The 17,526-nt window shown below is 54.8% G+C and overlaps 2 protein-coding genes across 5 annotated transcripts in view; one reads left to right on the forward strand and one right to left on the reverse strand.

The window, feature by feature from the left end:
• Window positions 1-12,506: 12,506 nt before the first annotated feature.
• Window positions 12,507-17,472, reverse strand: tmem203 (transmembrane protein 203). Of its 3 annotated transcripts, none has more exons than XM_085965943.1 (2): window positions 17,354-17,472; window positions 12,507-16,801 (listed from the first exon to the last, which is right to left on the reverse strand). In XM_085965943.1, exon 2 carries the CDS (start codon window positions 16,672-16,674, stop codon window positions 16,264-16,266), a length of 411 nt encoding a protein of 136 aa, XP_085822069.1. In that variant the 5' UTR covers window positions 16,675-16,801; window positions 17,354-17,472; the 3' UTR covers window positions 12,507-16,263. The 3 variants fall into 3 exon arrangements, with proteins under 3 accessions (XP_085822069.1, XP_085822070.1, XP_085822068.1); XM_085965944.1 differs by having other exon boundaries at window positions 17,325-17,472; XM_085965942.1 differs by having other exon boundaries at window positions 16,906-17,472.
• The window catches only part of ndor1 (NADPH dependent diflavin oxidoreductase 1), a 142,770-nt gene continuing 142,684 nt past the window's right edge, over window positions 17,441-17,526 (forward strand). The window contains exon 1 of one of the 2 annotated variants that reach the window (XM_085965937.1): window positions 17,441-17,515. The gene's annotated coding sequence lies outside the window, so the exon portion shown is untranslated. Of the gene's footprint in view, window position 17,526 lies in introns of both variants that reach the window. The other variant, XM_085965939.1, reaches the window with a different exon arrangement.

Raw genomic sequence — 17,526 nt, forward strand, 5'->3', positions numbered from 1 at the left:
AGAAGTGCTAGACAATGACTATCTCCAACAAGCGAGAGTCTAACCATCGCCCCATGACATTCAATGGCATTACCATCGCTGAATCCCCCACATCAACATCCTGGGGGGTCACCATTGACCAGAAACTTAACTGGACCAGCCACATAAATACTGTGGCAACAAGAGCAGGTCAGAGGCTGGGTATTCTGCGGCGAGTGTCTCACCTCCTGACTCCCCAAAGCCTTTCTACCATCTACAAGGCACAAGTAAGGAGTGTGATGGAATACTCTCCGCTTGCCTGGATGAGTGCAGCTCCAACAACACTCAAGAAGCTCGACACCATCCAGGACAAAGCAGCCCGCTTGATTGGCACCCCATCCACCACCTTAAACATTCACTCCCTCCACCACCGGCGTACCGTGGCTGCAGTGTGTACCATCTACAAGATGCACTGCAGCAACTCGCCAAGGCTCCTTCGACAGCACCTGCCAAACCCACGACCTCTTCCACCTAGAAGGACAAGGGCAGCAGACGCATGGGAACACCACCACCTCCAAGTCACACACCACCCTGACTTAGAAATATATCGCCGATGCTTCATCGTTGCTGGGTCAAAATCCTGGAACTCCCTCCCTAACAGCACTGTGGGAGTACCTTCACCACACGGACTGCAGCGGTTCAAGAAGGCAGCTCACCACCATCTTCTCAAGGGCAATTAGGGATGGGCAATAAATGCTGGCCTTGCCACCGACATCCACATCCCGTCAATGAATTTAAAAAAACTCAAGCCCCCTGCGATTTCAGGGCTGCCCCGCGATTTCAGGCCTCACTGCTCTCCGGCTTTCTGTGGTTGTCGGCACTAAGCAGTAGCTGGTGATGAGCTGCGTGGAAAAGGTGGCAAATCACACTGTTTAAAATTAAAGCAGTTTAATCTGGTTCTGACCCCCTTAACGGGTAGTCATTATATAACAGTACATGTCGAATGGGGAGTTCTTACCTCGCATCCACAGCAGCAGAGAAACCGCTGTATCCCAGAGCTGTGCAAGCATTCAATCCCAGAGATAGAGCTCTTTCTCTGCCGCTATGGATGCCGGGTAAAGAGATCTCCATTCCTCAAAAGCCGTTTCATTTACACGCTGCCGCCTCACACTTACCTGTGTGTCCGGTGTTTTAAGTTGTAAATGGACTTGGTGCATTGCAGGTTGTCTGCAGTTTCAAGGTGCAGCTTGTATCTATTACAATGCAAGTTATTTGGGACTGTCTAAGTGTTTTTTTTGGGGGTGTCCGTCTGTACAGGTTTCACTGTACATTTTCCAATATCTTCTGCATCCATAAAGTTGACGTACAAAGCTGCCCTTTCTTTGTGGCAGAGAGGCAGGAGAATATAGAAGAGGCTCCTCTGTCACTTTGGGCAGCTTAGATAGGCCCAGCACTGTCCAGAGAGAAGGAAGCTTGGCCGATAACTCCACCCTCCCAGTTTGCTCCTCAGAGGAACTTTGGAAGAGGAAGAGGTCCATCTTGGAACCACCCGAGATACCAAGAGCGACACATCCTCTACTCTGGGCTGGAGTTACTCCCTCAACTCTCGACCACCCTATCTTTGAGACAAGCAGTAGATTGGGTATGCCCCGACATACTAGCCAGTATTGAAACGGACTCCAGCCAGTTTAGACCAAGGGTCTCCACCTGAAACATTGACCCATCTTTTCAGATTCTGAGGGATGTGCAATATTTCCAGCTGCTGCTTGTTTTTATTTCAGGTTTCCAACATTTGCAGTTCCACGGAGGCTCTGCTCCCCTGCCTCGCAATTCTCCATTTGTCCCTCGCGCTCCCCTCGCGCGCTGTTCGCACTCGCGCTCCCCTCGCGCGCTGTTCGCACTCGCGCTCCCCTCGCGCGCTGTTCGCACTCGCGCTCCCCTCGCGCGCTGTTCGCACTCGCGCTCCCCTCGCGCGCTGTTCGCACTCGCGCTCCCCTCGCGCGCTGTTCGCACTCGCGCTCCCCTCGCGCGCTGTTCGCACTCGCGCTCCCCTCGCGCGCTGTTCGCACTCGCTCTCCTCGCGCGCTGTTCGCACTCGCTCTCCTCGCGCGCTGTTCGCACTCGCTCTCCTCGCGCGCTGTTCGCACTCGCTCTCTCCTCGCGCGCTGTTCGCACTCGCTCTCTCCTCGCGCGCTGTTCGCACTCGCTCTCTCCTCGCGCGCTGTTCGCACTCGCGCTCTCCTCGCGCGCTGTTCGCACTCGCGCTCTCCTCGCGCGCTGTTCGCACTCGCGCTCTCCTCGCGCGCTGTTCGCACTCGCGCTCTCCTCGCGCGCTGTTCGCACTCGCGCTCTCCTCGCGCGCTGTTCGCACTCGCGCTCTCCTCGCGCGCTGTTCGCACTCGCGCTCTCCTCGCGCGCTGTTCGCACTCGCGCTCTCCTCGCGCGCTGTTCGCACTCGCGCTCTCCTCGCGCGCTGTTCGCACTCGCGCTCTCCTCGCGCGCTGTTCGCACTCGCGCTCTCCTCGCGCGCTGTTCGCACTCGCGCTCTCCTCGCGCGCTGTTCGCACTCGCGCTCTCCTCGCGCGCTGTTCGCACTCGCGCTCTCCTCGCGCGCTGTTCGCACTCGCGCTCTCCTCGCGCGCTGTTCGCACTCGCGCTCTCCTCGCGCGCTGTTCGCACTCGCGCTCTCCTCGCGCGCTGTTCGCACTCGCGCTCTCCTCGCGCGCTGTTCGCACTCGCGCTCTCCTCGCGCGCTGTTCGCACTCGCGCTCTCCTCGCGCGCTGTTCGCACTCGCGCTCTCCTCGCGCGCTGTTCGCACTCGCGCTCTCCTCGCGCGCTGTTCGCACTCGCGCTCTCCTCGCGCGCTGTTCGCACTCGCGCTCTCCTCGCGCGCTGTTCGCACTCGCGCTCTCCTCGCGCGCTGTTCGCACTCGCGCTCTCCTCGCGCGCTGTTCGCACTCGCGCTCTCCTCGCGCGCTGTTCGCACTCGCGCTCTCCTCGCGCGCTGTTCGCACTCGCGCTCTCCTCGCGCGCTGTTCGCACTCGCGCTCTCCTCGCGCGCTGTTCGCACTCGCGCTCTCCTCGCGCGCTGTTCGCACTCGCGCTCTCCTCGCGCGCTGTTCGCACTCGCGCTCTCCTCGCGCGCTGTTCGCACTCGCGCTCTCCTCGCGCGCTGTTCGCACTCGCGCTCTCCTCGCGCGCTGTTCGCACTCGCGCTCTCCTCGCGCGCTGTTCGCACTCGCGCTCTCCTCGCGCGCTGTTCGCACTCGCGCTCTCCTCGCGCGCTGTTCGCACTCGCGCTCTCCTCGCGCGCTGTTCGCACTCGCGCTCTCCTCGCGCGCTGTTCGCACTCGCGCTCTCCTCGCGCGCTGTTCGCACTCGCGCTCTCCTCGCGCGCTGTTCGCACTCGCGCTCTCCTCGCGCGCTGTTCGCACTCGCGCTCTCCTCGCGCGCTGTTCGCACTCGCGCTCTCCTCGCGCGCTGTTCGCACTCGCGCTCTCCTCGCGCGCTGTTCGCACTCGCGCTCTCCTCGCGCGCTGTTCGCACTCGCGCTCTCCTCGCGCGCTGTTCGCACTCGCGCTCTCCTCGCGCGCTGTTCGCACTCGCGCTCTCCTCGCGCGCTGTTCGCACTCGCGCTCTCCTCGCGCGCTGTTCGCACTCGCGCTCTCCTCGCGCGCTGTTCGCACTCGCGCTCTCCTCGCGCGCTGTTCGCACTCGCGCTCTCCTCGCGCGCTGTTCGCACTCGCGCTCTCCTCGCGCGCTGTTCGCACTCGCGCTCTCCTCGCGCGCTGTTCGCACTCGCGCTCTCCTCGCGCGCTGTTCGCACTCGCGCTCTCCTCGCGCGCTGTTCGCACTCGCGCTCTCCTCGCGCGCTGTTCGCACTCGCGCTCTCCTCGCGCGCTGTTCGCACTCGCGCTCTCCTCGCGCGCTGTTCGCACTCGCGCTCTCCTCGCGCGCTGTTCGCACTCGCGCTCTCCTCGCGCGCTGTTCGCACTCGCGCTCTCCTCGCGCGCTGTTCGCACTCGCGCTCTCCTCGCGCGCTGTTCGCACTCGCGCTCTCCTCGCGCGCTGTTCGCACTCGCGCTCTCCTCGCGCGCTGTTCGCACTCGCGCTCTCCTCGCGCGCTGTTCGCACTCGCGCTCTCCTCGCGCGCTGTTCGCACTCGCGCTCTCCTCGCGCGCTGTTCGCACTCGCGCTCTCCTCGCGCGCTGTTCGCACTCGCGCTCTCCTCGCGCGCTGTTCGCACTCGCGCTCTCCTCGCGCGCTGTTCGCACTCGCGCTCTCCTCGCGCGCTGTTCGCACTCGCGCTCTCCTCGCGCGCTGTTCGCACTCGCGCTCTCCTCGCGCGCTGTTCGCACTCGCGCTCTCCTCGCGCGCTGTTCGCACTCGCGCTCTCCTCGCACGCTGTTCGCACTCGCACTCTCCTCGCGCGCTGTTCGCACTCGCTCTCCTCGCGCGCTGTTCGCACTCGCACTCTCCTCGCACGCTGTTCGCACTCGCTCTCCTCGCGCGCTGTTTGCACTCGCACTCTCTTCGCACGCTGTTCGCCCTCCCCTCGCACTTGCACACTCCTTGCACGCTGTTCGCACTCTCCTTGCACTTTGTTCGCACTCGCACTCTCTTTGCTCGCACTCGCACTCTCCTCGCACGCGGTTCGCACTCGCACTCTCCTCGCACGCTGTTCGCACTCTCCTCGCACGCTGTTCGCACTTGCACTCTCCTCGCACGCTGTTCGCACTCGCACTCTCCTCGCACGCTGTTCGCACTCGCACTCTCCTCGCACGCTGTTCGCACTCCTCGCACGCTGTTCGCACTCGCTCTCCTCGCACGCTGTTCGCACTCACTCTCCTCGCACGCTGTTCGCACTCGCACTCTCCTCGCACGCTGTTCGCACTCGCACTCTCCTCGCACGCTGTTCGCACTCGCACTCTCCTCGCACGCTGTTCGCACTTGCACTCCTCGCACGCTGTTCGCACTCTCCTCGCACGCTGTTCGCACTCGCACGCTGTTCGCCCTCGCACACTCTTTGCACTTTGTTTGCACTTGCACTCTCCTCGCACGCTGTTCGCACTCTCCTCGCATGCTGTTCGCCCTCTTCTCGCGCGCTGTTCGCACTCGCACTCTCCTCGCACGCTGTTCGCACTCTCCTTGCACGCTCTTCGCCCTCTCCTCGCACGTTGTTCGCCCTCGCACACTCCTCGCACTCTCCTTGCACGCTGTTCGCACTCGCACTCTCCTCACACGCTGTTCGCACTCTCCTTGCACTTTGTTCGCACTCGCACTCTCCTCGCACGCTGTTTGCACTCGCACTCTCTTCGCACGCTGTTCGCCCTCCCCTCGCACTTGCACACTCCTTGCACGCTGTTCGCACTCTCCTTGCACTTTGTTCGCACTCGCACTCTCTTTGCACTTTGTTCGCACTCGCACTCTCCTCGCACGCGGTTCGCACTCGCACTCTCCTCGCACGCTGTTCGCACTCGCACTCTCCTCGCACGCTGTTCGCACTCGCTCTCCTCGCACGCTGTTCGCACTCTCACTCTCCTCGCACGCTGTTCGCACTCGCACTCTCCTCGCACGCTGTTCGCACTCTCCTCGCACGCTGTTCGCACTCTCCTCGCACGCTGTTCGCACTCTCCTCGCACGCTGTTCGCACTCTCCTCGCACGCTGTTCGCACTCTCCTCGCACGCTGTTCGCACTCTCCTCGCACGCTGTTCGCACTCTCCTCGCACGCTGTTCGCACTCTCCTCGCACGCTGTTCGCACTCTCCTCGCACGCTGTTCGCACTCTCCTCGCACGCTGTTCGCACTCTCCTCGCACGCTGTTCGCACTCGCACTCTCCTCGCACGCTGTTCGCACTCGCACTCTCCTCGCACGCTGTTCGCACTCGCACGCTGTTCGCCCTCGCACACTCTTTGCACTTTGTTTGCACTTGCACTCTCCTCGCACGCTGTTCGCACTCTCCTCGCATGCTGTTCGCCCTCTTCTCGCACGCTGTTCGCACTCTCCTTGCACGCTCTTCGCCCTCTCCTCGCACGTTGTTCGCCCTCGCACACTCCTCGCACTCTCCTTGCACGCTGTTCGCACTCTCCTTGCACTTTGTTCGCACTCGCACTCTCTTTGCACTTTGTTTGCACTCGCACTCTCCTCGCACGCTGTTTGCACTCGCACTCTCTTCGCACGCTGTTCGCCCTCCCCTCGCACTTGCACACTCCTTGCACGCTGTTCGCACTCTCTTTGCACTTTGTTTGCACTCGCACTCTCCTCGCACGCTGTTCGCACTCTCCTTGCACGCTCTTCGCCCTCTCCTCGCACGTTGTTCGCCCTCGCACACTCCTCGCACTCTCCTTGCACGCTGTTCGCACTCGCACTCTCCTCACACGCTGTTCGCACTCGCACTCTCCTCACACGCTGTTCGCACTCTCCTTGCACTTTGTTCGCACTCGCACACTCCTCGCACTCTCCTCACACGCTGTTCGCACTCGCACTCTCCTCGCACGCTGTTCGCACTCACACACTCCTCACACGCTATTCGCACTCACACACTCCTCGCACGCTGTTCGCACTCTCCTTGCACTTTGTTCGCTCTCCTTGCACTTTGTTCGCACTCGCACTCTCCTCGCACGCTGTTTGCACTCGCACACTCCTCACACGCTATTCGCACTCGCACACTCCTCGCACGCTGTTCGCACTCTCCCAGAAATCACAGAAACCCCACAGTGCAGATAGAGGCCATTTCGGCCCATCGAGCCTGCACCGACACATATCCCACCCGATCCCCGTAACCCCACGTATTTAATCCCCCTAACACTAAGGGTCAATTTATCATAGCCAATCAATCTAACCTGCACTCTCTTTGCACTTTGTTCGCACTCGCACTCTCCTTGCACGCTGTTCGCACTCTTGCACGCTGTTCACACTCGCACTCTCCTTGCACTTTGTTCACACTCGCACTCTCCTTGCACTTTGTTCACACTCGCACTCTCCTTGCACTTTGTTCACTTGCACTCTCCTCGCACGCTGTTCGCACTTTGTTCACTTGCACTCTCCTCACACTTGCACTCTCCTCGCACGCTGTTCACACTCTCCTTGCACGCTGTTCGCACTTGCACTGTTCACTTGCACTTTGTTCACTCGCACTCGCCTTGCACGCTGTTAGCACTCGCACTCTCCTTGCACGCCGTTCACACTCGCACTCTCCTTGCACTTTGTTTGCATTCGCACTCTCCCTGCACGCTGTTCACACTCGCACTCTCCTTGCACGCTGTTCACACTCGCACTCTCCTTGCACGCTGTTCACACTCTCCTTTCCCCTCCTCTCTATTCACACCAGCACTCTTCCCCTCAATCCCAGTTTGCAGTGGCACTTTTCTCCCCTTTGCCATTCAGTTCATGCTGGCAGTCTCCTCCCAACCTACAAGAACAAAAGTTAACTTGTTTGGTGATCTTGTTCCTGCCTTTGTTCTCTGGGGAAAATATCTTGCCCACAATTCATGCAGTGCCATGAAGTAGCCACTGATGCTGCTCTGGAAGGCGGAACACTACTGTGGCTGGGAACCCCATATCTCTCAAATCAACTGCAAGAATTCCTACCGAGGGCAGCTTCCCATCTGTGGGGCAGCAACTGTATGAGGATAGGAGTTGGGAATGCCACTCATTGACAGGGCTGGAAAAGCAGACGGTGCTATTCTAATCAAATTGACTAACGAGGGTGGTGCTGTTAAATGGCACATGGACATATACTCGAGGCCAAATAGTAACTAATACAAAAGCAAAATACTGCGGATGCTGGAAATTTGAAATAAAAACAGAAAATGCTGGAAATACTCAGCAAGTCAGGCAGTATCTGTGGAGAGAGAAAAAGGGTGTTTCGCTCTCCACAGATGCTGCCTGACCCGCTGAGTATTTCCAGCATTTTTGGTTTTTATGCCAAATAGCAACGATCCGACTCCTCTTTCTAATCCATTCTGGACTCAGGCCCCCAGTAGCAACTGTAAAACCATCAGATCCCACATTGTCACTCATCTCATCCCTACTGTTTCCAATCTCTGTCCCCCAAACCCGGCACTGACAATTTCTACCGTCTCTGTAAAATTCACCATCGTGGGCCCGTTGTTCAAGCTGCTTCCTGTCCCACTGACTGCGTCTTATCGCCACCATTCTCCCATCCCCTTTCTACCCCTCTATATCTGTCACCCTGCTGATGCTGTTTGCTGCATGGCTAACAGCTCTCCAGGATGGATATCTAGTCCCTTCAGAAGCTCCATTCCTCACCAGGATGGTCCTCGAACCCGCCGTTTCTCTCTTGTGCAGATGCACCATAGGGTGAGGGAGTGTAGTCTGAATGATCTGATCAGCACTGATATTTAGCAACAACTTGAACCTATATAGCACCTGTATACAGCGCTCTCAGTGTCAGCAGTGGCTCAGTGGGGAGCACGCTCGCCTGAGTCGGAAGGTTCAAGTCCCACTCCAGAGACTTGAGCACAAATATCTAGGCAGAGACTCCAGTGCAGTACCGAGGGAGTGCTGCACTGTCGGAGGTGCCGTCTTTCGGTTGAGATCTTAAACAAAGGCCCTGTCTGCTCGGTCAGGTGGATGTAAAAGATCCCATGGCACTATTTCCAAGAAGAGCAGGGGAGTTCTCCCCGGTGTCCTGGCCAACATTTATCCCTCAAATGTAACAAAAACAGATGATCTGGTCATGATCACATTGCTGTTTGTGAGAGATTGCTGTGCGTGAATTGGCTGCTGCGTTTCCTACATTACAGCAGTGACTACACTTCAAAAGCACTTCATTGGGTGTAAAGCACTTTGAGACATCCGGTGGTCGTGAAAGGTGCTATAGAAATGCAAGTCTTTCTTTTTAAGCATAGTAAAATGTGCTTGAAAAAAAATGGGTCCCAATATAAGTGGCACACTTGGGACCATCCAGCTAATCTATTGGCTGTCACTCACTCGGATGCTACAAAAAACTGCCTGCAATTAGATCACAATGTTAAACGGGGGCTGCTGGTAACACTGGCAGAGTTTAAATCTTCCATCTGGCACTAATGTCACCCAAACTCAAAGAGGAGATAGACCAGCTAAGTCCAGAACATCCTCACTAAGAAACAGTTCTTAAAATTTCCACAGACTGAAGTTTTGAATTTTAGCAACATAGTAACAGCAGCGACACGATTTATCATTTTGATCTTACCGTACTTTGCTGGATGTTACTTCACGATCAGTACAGAATTACAACTTATAATCCATGTGCTCAAGGACCCAGGCCTGTAAAATAGAGATTCCACTTGATACAGATTTATGAAAATTTAAATAAATATGTTAGGGGCCAGGACCATTTTACTGTTCCAGGACGTTAGGCTTTGCAGGCACGCTGGGGTGAAGAACCCGCTCCAAAGTACAATCTCACCCTCTAGTGGCAGACTACAAATACTCGCCCTCACTGCCTCTGGGTTTCAATTTTGAATTTCAGTTAACGAAGTGGAGTTTGGGCTAATTGAGTTAATTTGAGCGGAGGGTTCCCCGAGATTAGGCCAGCCCCAAGACACACAAATCACCTGACTCTACACCAGCTGGTCAGCCGTGGTTCAGTGGGTAACACTCTCACCTGAGTCAGAAGGTCGGAGTTCAAGGCCCACAATCTAGGCAGACACATAGTGCAGTACTGAGGGAGCGCTGCACCGTCGGAGGTGCCATCTTTTGGATGAGACATTAAACCAAGGCCCCATCTACCCTCTCATGTGGATGTACAAGATCCCATGGCACTATCCAAAGAGTAGGGGAGTTCTCCCCGGTGTCCTGACCAACATTTATCCCTAAATCAACACCACTCATTGCCATTTGTGGGATCTTGCTGTACACAACTTGGCTACTGTGTTTCCCTACATTACAACAGTGACTACACTTCCGAAGTACTTCATTGGATGAAAAGTGCTTTGGGACGTCCTGAAGTCGTGAAAGGCGCTATAGAAATGCAAGGTCTTTCTTTCTTACAGTTTGGCGATGGGCTGCTGGCTCTGTGCCAGACTGTTAGATAGAGAAGGTGACGCAGCACTGTTTATACAGCAGGGGGTAGGCCATCTGGAAGGTGGGCCCTGGAGCAACCTCCTCTGGTGGAGGCTGGATATGAGCTGGCAAAGCTCATCAGGTGCGGAGTCTGGGCAAGCTGAGCATCACGATTCAAATCCACACAAGACAATTCCAACAACTCAACTGCTATGGAATCCAGACTGCAAGAGCAGGTAGGTAAGCATCAGTAACTAAAATAATGCACTCGAACGATCCACCCTTATATGAAGCCTGGCCCCTCAGCAGGAGGGAAATCGACATCCAGTAATAAATCACAATGCTGCAATTGCCATGGTGCACAGTTAAGCACAACGCATTAAGTATTGGATTTCATTATTTGCACAGCTCATCAATGTTTGCTACAAGCACAGACTGGGCCTGAATCAAACAACAAGCAGAAAATGCTGCTTGAGCCAGCCCTGGATCAAATAGTTAGTGGGGGGAACAAACCTCCCTCTCTACTCTCTGAAGCCAGGTGCTGGCATTCTAGTAACTAGAATAAAAGGCTGGGCCGACCAGCATGCCCCCTCCCCCCCCGTAACTGGGTCAATATCCTGGAACTCCTCCCCCCCCCCCCCCTAACAGCACTGTGGGAGTACCTTCACCACACGGACTGCAGCGGTTCAAGGCGGCGGCTCACCACCACCTTCTCAAGGGCAGTTAGAGATGGGCAATAAATGCTGGCCTTGCCAGTGACGCCCACATCCCATAAACAAATTTTAAAAAAACTGTGTGGCCAAAGGCCTGGGACTCAGATATGCTGGGTCCTGGCCTTTCCCGGGAGCCTGAGGGCAGAACCTCCATCTGCCCCAAACGTGTTCCCTTGCAGAGGTGGGCGAGGCCTGAGATTCCAGATGCTGCCACTTCTTGCTTCCCTGGCCTAAGTTTGGGGGGCAGTACGGCCTGTGAGATGCCCAGAAGAGTGCAGGTGGGCCCCACAGGGAACACTGCGACACCCCTCCCTCCGACAGCAGTCGATGCCAAAATATCCAGGCAGGAGGGCCCAGTAGTGGCGAGGACACCCACTAGGCCCATCCGAAAGTGGCACCTTCCCATGGACCCCACCCCACACTCTGGTGGGGCCAGCGCTAGTGGGCAGCAGCCGGCGCAACCCTGGCGGAACAGCTGGGTTGTGCCTCAATGCAAATTCAGGGCCCACATCTCCACATGGGTTGAGACCGGTCAAAGCTCATCAAAAACCTCTGACTTCAACCTAAGTCCCCTGGCCCCCATTCAGGCCCCTCAAACAACACAGCAGAGGATCTGGTCACAAGTGCATCTGTGGGTCTTCACAGGGTGTTGTAAAGGACTTTGACTGTAACCCACCCCCAACCATACTGATGACCTGGGAATGCATAGGTCAGCCTCTGAAAGGTCCGTGCCTCAGGTGGAGCTTCCCATTCGAAGGCCCGTGTCCCTAGGAGGAGCTACACTGAAACACAGACTCACTCTTCACATCCTCGTGTTTTGATCCTACCTTTACTGGTGTGGTGATGGAGGCAGATCTATGTGCCCCGAGAGTGCTGCTGAATCTCAGGGCAGGTGCACTAGACTAGACAGCAAAGGTAAGCTGGAGTACTGGTGGATCGAGCAGTTAAGGCACTCCTCAAACATTCCCGATCGGTAGCACAATTCAACAGGGGGAGAGCTGCTTGCTCAAAAGAGAAAGTTCACACACTTCAATATTTTGTCTGACAATGAACGTGTATACAAACTAACCCAGAAACGTTAAGTTCATTGGCTGCAGTACAGTGACCACTCAGCTAGTGTTTTCTTCACTGCAGTTTATATTACTTTGTAGAGTCACTGCAGCTATGTCAGTGTAAAACATCACATCCCTGTTCAGTTCAGAACTGCAGGTGTTAAGGACATGGAGAAGCCCTCTGTGCGCCACCCCCCCCCCCCCCCGGCCCCGCCACCAATCCCTCGCCTCCCCAATCCCCGGCCCTCTGCCCGCCCCCCCCAATCCCCAGCGCCCCCACCCCCACCGGCAATCCCCAGCTCCCCCCCAATCCCCGGCACTCCATAACCCCAGGCACAGCACCTGAGAGACCATCCTTCATGTCTCAGCCTATACAAAGAGTGCTGACAGGCTATTGGACTGAGATGAGACCTCACCCGGGTACACAATATCCAGCTAGTGACAGCAGTCAGGAGCAGCAACGTGGGCTAACCTCTCCACCCCCACCAGCTTGGGTTTAGCGCCAGCATAGCAGGGTATAGAGCCTCTCCCACTCTCCTGGCCGAGGTGGAGTGATCAGCACTGACCCGGGATTGTACCCCAGACCTTCCTGGTTAGTAATCTCAGTAACACCTGTTGGGACATCAGGAGAAACAGATTTTTTTTAAGCCAAAATAAGTGCAGTTTTTTTCTTAAACTGCACATTTCAGGCAGTAACTTTAGTCAGTCCAGTTTTATCAATTTGAACTAAAATGGAATCTTTAAAAACTGGCAGTTAATGTGCAGCTGGGAACTGATGGGGAACAGATCTTTATTGCTGAAGGTGAGAAGGGATATGACCGCGTGTGATAACCACTCTCAAATGTCTATCACATCATACATTTCCAAATAAAACACATCAACTCAGTTAAACTTCCTGCCACAACACAGGCAGCATTCTCTCCATACATTCCTGAATTACAGAATCCAACAGGACCAAGTGTGACAGAGCGCGGGGAAGCCACTGTGAAACTGCGGAGCAATGAGTCAGTCAGCACCACTGCAAGAGTGTAGATGGCATCACGCTGAGAAATGCTACATCGAGCTAGCTAACCGTGACTGGGTTGGGAGGGATTGTTCCAGGTGCCACTGCAGTGCGATCCCTTTAATGCTGGGACTTGGGTCGGAAATCAGTTCAGAGGAAGTGGTGCTCTCTTCCTGCTGATGGCTATTCGGGATTCCTATCAGGTTGAGCTCAGTGCAGCACAGGTGTTTTCCCAATAGTAGGACACAGGCCCATCATTCCAGCAATACCGAAGCAACATTTAAAAAAATCTGACCTGAGTGCGTGAAGCAGCCGCTGAGCTTGGTGCTAAAACAGGGAGATTGAAAGTACATTTATAAAATGTTTGATCAGGCCTCTCAGTAACACTGCGAAGCATTTCACAAACAATGAATCACTCTGATGCTCAGTGTTTGTCGTTCGTAAGCAAACAGGTCAGCCATTTGGCACACAGCAGGATCCCACAAACAGAAATGTAATGAATGACAAGTGACTCCGCTTTGGGTGGTGTGGTTTAAGGAAGGAATGCTGGCCAGGGGTAAGCGGACTTTCTGGTTTTCAAATAGTGTCCAAGGATCTTCAACTCACCTGAACAGACAGGCAAGGACCTCGGTTGAACATCTCATCAGCAGGAACACCACCTGTGACAATGCAGCGCTCCGCTGCCATCCCGAGGGAGGGTCAGCCTCAAGTCTTGCAGTGGGGTTTGAACTCGCCACCTTCTGACTCAGTTGAGAGTGCCACCGACTGAGCTAAGCTTACACTTACTCATCGCCTTCTGCCACTCTGGATTGGGTTACAGTCCACGTAACACAGGCAGGGCAGCCGATCTCCCCCGAGCAGGGGCCCAAAAGACTGCCTTGGAAGCACGGTCTGGCTGTACTGCCCTGTGAACCCTTGAATCAAGGTAATGTAGGTCAGTGTCAGTGAATGGGACATGCAGTCAGCATTAAGCAAGCCCAGAACTGATACAGCCAGGGCCAGGTGCAGAGTACAACTCTCTCTATTCTGTCCCAGCAGCCTAAAAACAGCACTTCATCAGTGTGGATTTTCCCACTTCACAGAATAGGGAAGCTTTGTTTTTTCAATCCCACACATACAAGGAACAGCGAGATTCTTACAGCCTGATCCAAACCCTGGTCTCAGATGTGAAAGGACTGCACACTAAGTCACAGCACTAACAGCTCCCGCTATGTTTGTAGAAGTTGTCAATTATTCTCTTCCCCTCGATTTTCAGACAATTCATTTTCTCCCTGCCTTTAGGTGTCACCACCCTTCCCATTGAGCATATCTCGGCTCTCTGCTCTGTCAATGCTGACGTTAATCCAACCAGCACAAGGTGAGAGATCAGCCTAGGTTACACCCTCCACATTGTTCCTTCCTACAGGTTAGCTCAGCCTCTGCCCTGCAACTTCTCTCAGTATTGGGAAGTTGCTCAATGGGCAATGCCGAGTATGAGCCTGCGTCTCGGTGCTCTGTAGGGAACTGGGTTGGTGCCCCAAGGCAGTGTACCACTGTACGACCTTCCCCTTCCTGCTGACTGGGAGGAAGGTGTCTCAGTGAATCTCCAAACATCACAGAACACAACAGGCCCACCCATGAGGGCTCTTAAAGGGTGCTAGAAAGACCAATCTCAGATGACAACAGATGCCAATGTGATATCCCTAGACAGCTAGGCAGGGGAACCCTATCCCAGGGTATGAAGTATAACTGATAAACACTTCTCAGAATGGCCACCTCACATTAAATGAACACAGAACACACACAAAAACAGGAACAAATGGGTTTAAAACGCTCAGCTCACCACATAGCACAGCCAAACAAACTGGAAGTTTATTGTGACATGTGGTCAGTCACAAACTGATAACTGCGGGACAAACTGCAGACAGCTGAAACAGTGCCGGTCGCTTGACATTGACAGCAGGGAGTTCTAAATACAAGGGTGGCACAGGGACTGAAATGTTCTTCTGCAGACGGACGATTGTGAATTCAGTTAAAGTGGAAACAAATTACTAGTTCATCTCTCGTGACATCTCACAAGGGGAGTCAAGACCAAACGGTGTCTACAGATGAAGCCGGTTTCGAAGTAGTGGGGGATAACTAGACCAGGTCACGCAAACATAATTCAGTCCCCAGACTATCATACATTCTGTCCTTACTTTTAGATTTCCATTATAAATTCCTATGTCCACATCTGTAATGGAAACTGCCTAGGTAAACTTGTCACAGTGTAATTATACCGTCAGTGCCACCACTGGCAGCAGCAGTGGTAGCTTTACACGGCCAGTTTCCATTTCAAGTTTATAATGGAAGTAAGTCTCTTCTAGGCAGATGGTTGGATAGTGACAAGTGATAGAGATCACCTGAAAACATGTGAATGCCACAGGTCGTGTTGTGGTGGCCCTTAAACTGGGACTGTCAACTTTAACAGCAGTCCCTGGATATTTTAAACAAGTGGGTACCAGAACCAGCCAAGAACAAATTCCTCTAATGCAGATCTGTGTAAATCGAGTTCTATAGTCTGTTTCACAGACCTGATCTAGTCACAAGCCACAGAACAGAACTGCACTGGCACTCCTGAGAATCTAGCAGGAGAATTCCGAACATCACACTTTTAAATTCATAAAACCTGAATCAGTGTTAATCATTTGAAAAAAAATCAAAATCCAAGTTTGAAACTCGATCTGTTTAAGGTTGTTTGTTTTTAAAATGTTTTGTTACACACTCCTGGAGTCTAGCCAGGCGGCCTGCTTTTAGAGTGAAGGGATGTGGAGCTGTTGGATGTTGCTTGGGGTTGGGAATAACAATTTGGAAAAGCAGAAACACAGAGGGAGGAGAAGTGAAGCTAATTTCTAAACATAATTGTAACTGTGGCCTGGATTACTGCATCCCTGCATCACACCTGGTCCAACAAGGATATTACCAGCCATGAACGCCTGCTCTTTCTTTAGTCATTCGCACAAATTCCCCTGAGACCAGCAGGACTCAAAACTCCACAATATCGCCACACTTTGGGAAACGTGAATATTCAACTACTGTCCAAACACAGCACCCCAAGTAGCCGCAAGAGTAAACCTGTGGGGACAGCCAGTGATTGACGTTTGTCCGACACACTGGCACTTCTCCCAGCTGGGAGAACAGTCACAGTCCTGAGGAATCACTACAACCTTCTCCTCTCTGGACCTTGATTTCAAAAGGGCAGGGCAGGATCCCGCAACTGCCCCTGGAGCTGAATGTTAGCAGCCAACACAGAACCTCCTGTCTTCCACTCTCGTTTTCTCCGAGCGCTTCACGATTCCTCCTGCGGAGGTCAGCCATGGAGTTCAAAGGTTGGTCATGTTACGCTGACAGCCGCTGCATTAAAATGCAGCACATCAGGACAACGCCAAGACAAGAAGTTCGTTTAACCTGAATTTCACCCCCCCCCCCCCGCCACATATCCACGGAAATGTCAGTGTCTGGCAGTCCAACAGTTTGAACACGAGGCCTGGAGTGAGCAGTTTCAGGGCTCAGTTGACTCGGCAAGCTCGAATCATCAAGAGCTGGAGGAGAATGAAGACCGGCGACATGATGAGGCCGTACCACAGCTGGGCGCTCCACTCCACCAGCTTCTGACACAGCAGCATCTCGAAGACGAACTTGAGGCTGAGGACGGTCAAGATCCAGAAGAGCCGCATGATGGCCAGGCGCTTCTCCCCGTCCTGGAACAGGCGGATCGACACGATCATGGTGAAGTAGGTGCTGAGCCCGTCGGCGGTGAAGAGTGGGATGAAGACGTACCACCAGTCCAGCTGCCCCACGAAGCTGTCCACCTTCATGGCGAGCAGCACGGAGAACGCCAGCAAGCCTGCCAGGTGCAGCAGCATTTCAAACGTGGCGAAGCCCAGCCATTGTACCAGCTCTCGCAGTGAGAACAGCATCTCAGCGCCGGCACTGCACGAACCCTGGCCAGGGCTCCCGCGTCAGTCGACAGGAACCAACAACCGACAGCAGGGCAGCACCGGCTCCTGGTGCTGATTCCCAGTCCACAGACTCTGCACACAACTTCTGAAAAATAAATACAAGTATCAAACTGTTATCCTTTTACACCAGTCATTCCTCTCAACAATTGCGTGAGATTGCAACTGACTTTTTAATGATGAAAGACTTGCATTTATATAGCGCCCTTTACGACCTCAAAGGTTCTGCACAGAGGCGTTTATCAGACAAAGGTGGACCTGCTCGGAGGCGAGCAAAGGCTTTGCTAAAGGGGTGGCTTTTAAGGGGGGTCTTCAAGAAGGAAAGGGAGGGGGGAGAGGTTCCAGAGGGTGTGTCCCGGTGTAAGGAGACAGTCTTCCCGGGCACCTCACTCACTCTATCCCCGGGCCGGGCCGGGCCGGGCCTCACTCACTCTATCCCCGGGCCGGGCCTCACTCACTCTATCCCCGGGCCGGGCCTCACTCACTCCCTCCCCGGGGCATGTCTCTATCCCCGAGCCGGGCTTCTCACTCTTTCTCTCCCCGGGTCGGTCTCTCTCCCTCCCCGGAGCGTGTTTCTATCCCAGGGCCGGCTCTCACTCTCACTCTCTCACACTCTCTCTCTCCGGGCCGGGTTTCTCACTCTCTCTCCGGGTCTCTCTCCAATCCTCAGGCCCGAGGCCGCTCCCACCAACTGCGCAGCCGCAGGCCGCTCAAGCCAAACCTCGCGATGCTGCAGCTCACAACACGGAACACGGCAGAGACTGTCGCAAAACGCCTGGCACTTGGAGGCTGAGTGGGAATAGTGAGTAAGGG

Source organism: Somniosus microcephalus, chromosome 23, assembly GCF_052327205.1.
Source record: "Somniosus microcephalus isolate GS21.2 chromosome 23, FLI_Smic_1.0, whole genome shotgun sequence".
In the NCBI taxonomy this organism is placed as follows: Eukaryota; Metazoa; Chordata; class Chondrichthyes; order Squaliformes; family Somniosidae; genus Somniosus; species Somniosus microcephalus.